This window comes from Halyomorpha halys, unplaced genomic scaffold, assembly GCF_000696795.3.
Source record: "Halyomorpha halys isolate HHAL.00 unplaced genomic scaffold, Hhal_1.1 Scaffold1425.1, whole genome shotgun sequence".
Lineage (NCBI taxonomy): Eukaryota > Metazoa > Arthropoda > Insecta > Hemiptera > Pentatomidae > Halyomorpha > Halyomorpha halys.
The window spans coordinates 211724-216966 of NW_027111611.1; the positions used below are offsets into that span (position 1 = coordinate 211724).

General features: G+C 27.2%; 1 protein-coding gene across 1 annotated transcript in view; it reads left to right on the forward strand.

The window, feature by feature from the left end:
• The window catches only part of LOC106689685 (esterase FE4), a 7698-nt gene extending 2747 nt beyond the window's left edge, over positions 1-4951 (forward strand). The window contains exons 6-10 of the mRNA XM_014434799.3: positions 15-183; positions 1517-1695; positions 2989-3136; positions 4501-4627; positions 4710-4951. Of these exons, the coding sequence (XP_014290285.1) occupies positions 15-183; positions 1517-1695; positions 2989-3136; positions 4501-4627; positions 4710-4893 (807 nt within the window). The 3' untranslated portion in view covers positions 4894-4951. The remainder of the gene's footprint in view (positions 1-14; positions 184-1516; positions 1696-2988; positions 3137-4500; positions 4628-4709) is intronic.
• The last annotated feature ends 292 nt before the right edge of the window (positions 4952-5243 follow it).

The window sequence follows — 5243 nt, forward strand, 5'->3', positions numbered from 1 at the left end:
TTTTTTTATTTTAGTATTGGGGAAATACAGCCCCACTAGTTATTTTTGCTCCAGTCATTGAACAACCAAGTGCAACTGCTTTTCTCTCTGATTTTCCAGTGAATATTATAAAAGGAAAACTTGGTTCAGATGTTCCAGTTATATTTTCTTTCACTCTTGATGAAGGATTGATTGGAGGAGGAGGTATGGTTTATTTATTGTTTTTTCTTTTTAATTTATTGTTATTTACAACTGTAACAAACCACAATTGGTAAATGACCTGTGTAGTAAAATATGGTTGGCCTTGGCCAATGGCTTCTTAATAAACTTCACATTGGTGGTATCGTATTAATTTAAATCTATGCTATTCAATGATAAATTATCATTATTAAAGTAGCAGAAGTGTACGAGCCAATCACTGACTGCCCTCTATTTCAGTTTAGATTACAATACCGAACACCTCAACGTAAACCTTGCCTCTGTGGGCATGGCCTTTTTTACTTCACTTTTAACTGGTAGGTTATATCACCCCTCTGCACTACAATGATTAAAATAAATCATATTTTACTTATTGTCATATAATTTAGTAAGCCTAGTAGATTAAATTAATTTAATAAATAGTAGATTAGATTAATAAATTTGAATCAGTAATTATTATTCTGAGAAGTTGGAGGTTCATTCAGGTTTAAAACAAGCTGATTCTCCTTAACTTGACCTATTTAATTTAGAACTGGTTTAGATGTGCTGAGGAACCTTAACAGCGGATTAAGCTACCACAAGACCTATAGCAAATATTATCTAGAAGGCCAAGGTTTACATGAAAAAAAACAAAAAATAAAAACTATTAGAAACAAACTGTTCTGAATGGAATGCGAGCAAATTTAAATATAACACTAAAGACAATTCAATTTCTTCAAATAAATTACATTGCACATTTATTCAGTTAAGGTGATTTAATCCATCGTGTTCCTATTACAAATATAATTTTAAAAAAAGAAAATTAACATTCCATAGCTCTTTATCTCTTGAAAATCTATTTAACTTATGACTTAAAGGTAGTACAATATTTTACAGACAAATTTTCAAAAATATTTTATTTTGTGAAATATTTTTAGAAAAACATTTCATCGAAGCAAAATATTTATTAATGGTAGTCTGGGTTGTTAAAACCTTTTCTGCTCCAGGTGCAGGACCCCCAGAAATACAGCGCTCATTGCATTTGTGACTTTAATAGATTATTAATCTGGCCCTAACAAGGCTACACGATGCCAAACTGTGTCAATTGCACCAAGTATAAATACATATGGGGTGTACTTATTGTATTTAAGTGTATAAAATGGCCATCTAGAGTTGTAGATCTTAGTTGCGAACGAATCCGATTGTATTGGTATTGAAGCATAAGTTTTGGAAGGAGCCAAACCTTTTATTTATTATTTATTAATAATATTTTAAGGAATAATTTTTTGTTAACATCTCTGCAGTTATTTATAAACCACTATTCATTAAAATTAATTTCATTTATCCATTTCTATTTTAGAAATCATAATCAAACCTGAAGCTTATGCTGATATGCTAAACCGCTGGGATGAGTTATTACCTCACATTTTGGATTACAATTACACCACATCTCCTGAAAAAAAATCAGAAATCGGACAAAAAATTAAAAAATATTATAATGTTGATGATACTCCAGAAGGGCATCAAAATTTTTTAAAGGTTTGTAACATGATTATTATGATTATGTAATAGTTCTTCTTATTGACTATCATTTTGAACAAAGGTTTCAAATCCCATTACTATCTTTTTAAGTATAATGTCATATTAACCAAAATAAATGCTATTTAAATATTTGAAAAGATACAAATTGTTAAAAAAAAAATTTTTAATTATACTGTCTTTTTTCTCATAAGTTATGACTTTCAGCCATTCCTAGAGAGATGTCGTCTAAAAGCTGCATTGATTTTACCTACTAAATTATTTGAATTTAGCCATACATGAATTAATTAAATTGGTAATAACATCATACAAACAAATTGGTATATATTTGGGTAAGAGAAAAATTAAGGTTTATTTAGGCTTGGAGCAAGAGAAATTAGATCAGCAAGATAGGAGATCTAAAAAACAAGGGTGGAAATGTTGATCCTCATATCCCTTTAATCTTCCTCAAAGCTTTAAATGCCATTGGTTCTGAGGCCTTTTGTAAATTATGACCTGTAACATTTCGCCAATGGTGATCTTTCCAAATAAATTTTTGAATTTCTACATCTACTCTGCTCTAAATCTCCCACCCTTGGCTTTTGACAGTGAGATAGGTGTTTTTCATCTTATGTTGGTTAAATTGGTACTGTAGTCCTCCAATGGAGTGTAGATATTGGAATATTGTATAGATGCACGATTTTTTTTTTTCTGTCTATGGTAAATATTCGTACATTTATTTTTATTGTAAAATTGTTGATTGACTGAGTGTAATATATAGAAGGAAGATAGTCTAGATATGATCAAAAGAACTATTTGCAAGCAACTGTTTCCATCAGGGCTAAAAAAGATACAACAACTAAAATAATGTTACAAAGTGAGAGAATAGATGACATGAAATAAAAGTAAACTATGATAAGGCTAAAACTGATTTAAAATATGTGAAAGTTTATTAAAGAAAAAATAAGATATACAGTGAAAGGTATATACAAACAAAAATTAAAAAAAATATTTGACAATTAATGAAAATGGAAAGGATAACAAATAAAAAGTATATAAATGAGAAATACAGTATACACTAAAAGATGAATAAGAATAAAATAAAGGTCAAGGAAAAATAATGAATGAAATAGGACACCCATCTTTCAGAATGACAGAAAGCTAAAGAATTAGCAAATGGATGCAACATATAAACAAGGAAGGGAATTGGGAAATTCATGTTATCATTTGTTAACTATAAATTATTATTTGTTAACCATACCAAATTAATAAATAAAATAAAAAATATTATTTAAAAAAATAAAAATATTACAGATGATTGGAGATCGATTCTTTAAGGCTGGCATCAGTAAGATTTCAAAACTTTCAGCTTCTGCATTCACTTCCCCTACATATGTGTACAGATTTTCATACAAAGGAACACATTCAATAACCGAATTCCTTTATAACAAAGGAGACTTAGGTATGATACTTTTAAATATTCAATACTAAATATTAAGTGGATGCTAAGTTTTGATTATTTCCTAAATATTTTATTGTTTTCATCATTTCAGTTATTTTTCTATAAATGTATTTGTTCATTCCTTAGATAGAAACAAATGATTTTCTTTTTTATCCCATGAATTATAAATGTTTAAAAAATAATATTAACCAGATCCATAATATAGATTTTTGAAATACGTTAAATATGAAACGATTTTACAAAAGCCATTCAGATAGGTAAAACATTGTAGGATTTAGATTTTCAGGAGAGTGTACTTCCAAACAAAATGCTATGTACACTATTTTATGAACCTAATAAGCGATATATTTTTAATTTTATAATGAAGAGGATAAAACTACATAAAGCCTATTTTTGTTGTATTTTTTAAAATGTTTATCATTTTTCATTTTAGAATAACTCAAAAGGTGTGAAATATCATTTCTTTTGGTATAAATTATAAAAAGGTTAACTAATTTAAAAATATTACTTTTATATAAAATAACTTCGGTTAAGTTCTATGCACTTCTCCCAAAACTCAGCAAGGTTTTTTTTAATCCCTTGTTGAACAAAAGAAACATTTTGACTGTATATCAATAAACTCAACTAATGAAGATTTTATCTCGTTTTCATTTTGTGAAAATTATTTATTTAAAAATCTGTCAAGTGCTCTAAAAATAAAATGGTTCTCAGTTGGAGACAGTCAGGTGAATCTTGCGGATGTACAAAAACTTCAACTTTCAGATTACATTATATAGCAACATGTTAGTGAGTCAACTGAAAATTGAAAACCTTCCATATATATCATATAAATCAAGTAATACTTTAAATGCTGATTTCTTTAAAACGTTAAATTATTGTGAGGTATATTTTATCATTTCTTTTATATGAGCTAAATTGGGATCAATTATTATCTTATTAAGAATTTGTTCATTACTGTAGCCTATAGCTTTATACACCCATTTTATTTTTGGTTATTGTAGTTATTTCATACTATTAAAAATTCCATTCCAATACAAATATCTCTGTTAATGAAGAATTCTCATGGAATGTAAATAATGTTTACTATTAATTTAGTCAAACATATGAAATCTATGAAAAATATTTATGAGCATGTTTGTCTTATATTGTTGCTTAATTATACCTTATAATTATAATAACTAACTAACTAAGAAAATGTTATAAATGTTATTACAAGAACTTCATTTAATGCTATGTATTGTGATATTTTAAACTGTTTTCTAAATACAATATGTATTTAGTTTTATAATATTTCATTAAATTATTAGTCAATACATTTATGTATAGTTAAATGTGATCACTTCAATGTAAACTTTCTTTTACAGGTGTCAGCCACGGCGATGATGTCTTTTATACTTTAGGATTCACAAGTTTCAACCTTTTAAAGACCGAATCTGATTCATTAATGTCTAAACAAATGCTTGATGTATTTACATCGTTTATTAAACATGGGTAAACTTGACTAATTCAACTCTACTGATTGTACTGCATTAACCAGTAAATATGCTAATCCCTTATCAATATTTAATTTCAGATCGTTAGTGGAGAACTGGGAGCCAGTGAAGCAACAGTTACCGAAGGTTGTCTTTACAGATATCAAAGGTCCTAACAATTTCAAGCTAACAACAGTTGATGAATTGGGAGAAGAAAGTTTCTGGGATTCTTTAGGATTTAATGAAAATTTAATATTGCCTAAAGATCATCATGATGAATTTTAAAATATGTCATTTTACTTTTAGAAATAAATAGAGTAATTATGTCTCGTTATCAAATTTATTTTTTATCTCTTTTTCACCAAATAATAGAATTGTTTTATTTTATTTTGTTATTCAAATTTGAATACTGAATGAAGATTATAGAAGATAAATAAGAAAATGTTTTAAATATTCTAAAGAAATAATTTGTTCTCTAATTGAAAAAAAAAAATTAAAAATCAAAATATTCCTTTCAGCTCATGTAACTACAATTTGTTCAAAAATTGGTAGTTCTATATGCTAATTTACAGAAATCTTGAAACTGTAACTCTTTCACTATACATCCCAATGAAGAATTGAAAATTTTTCCTTTT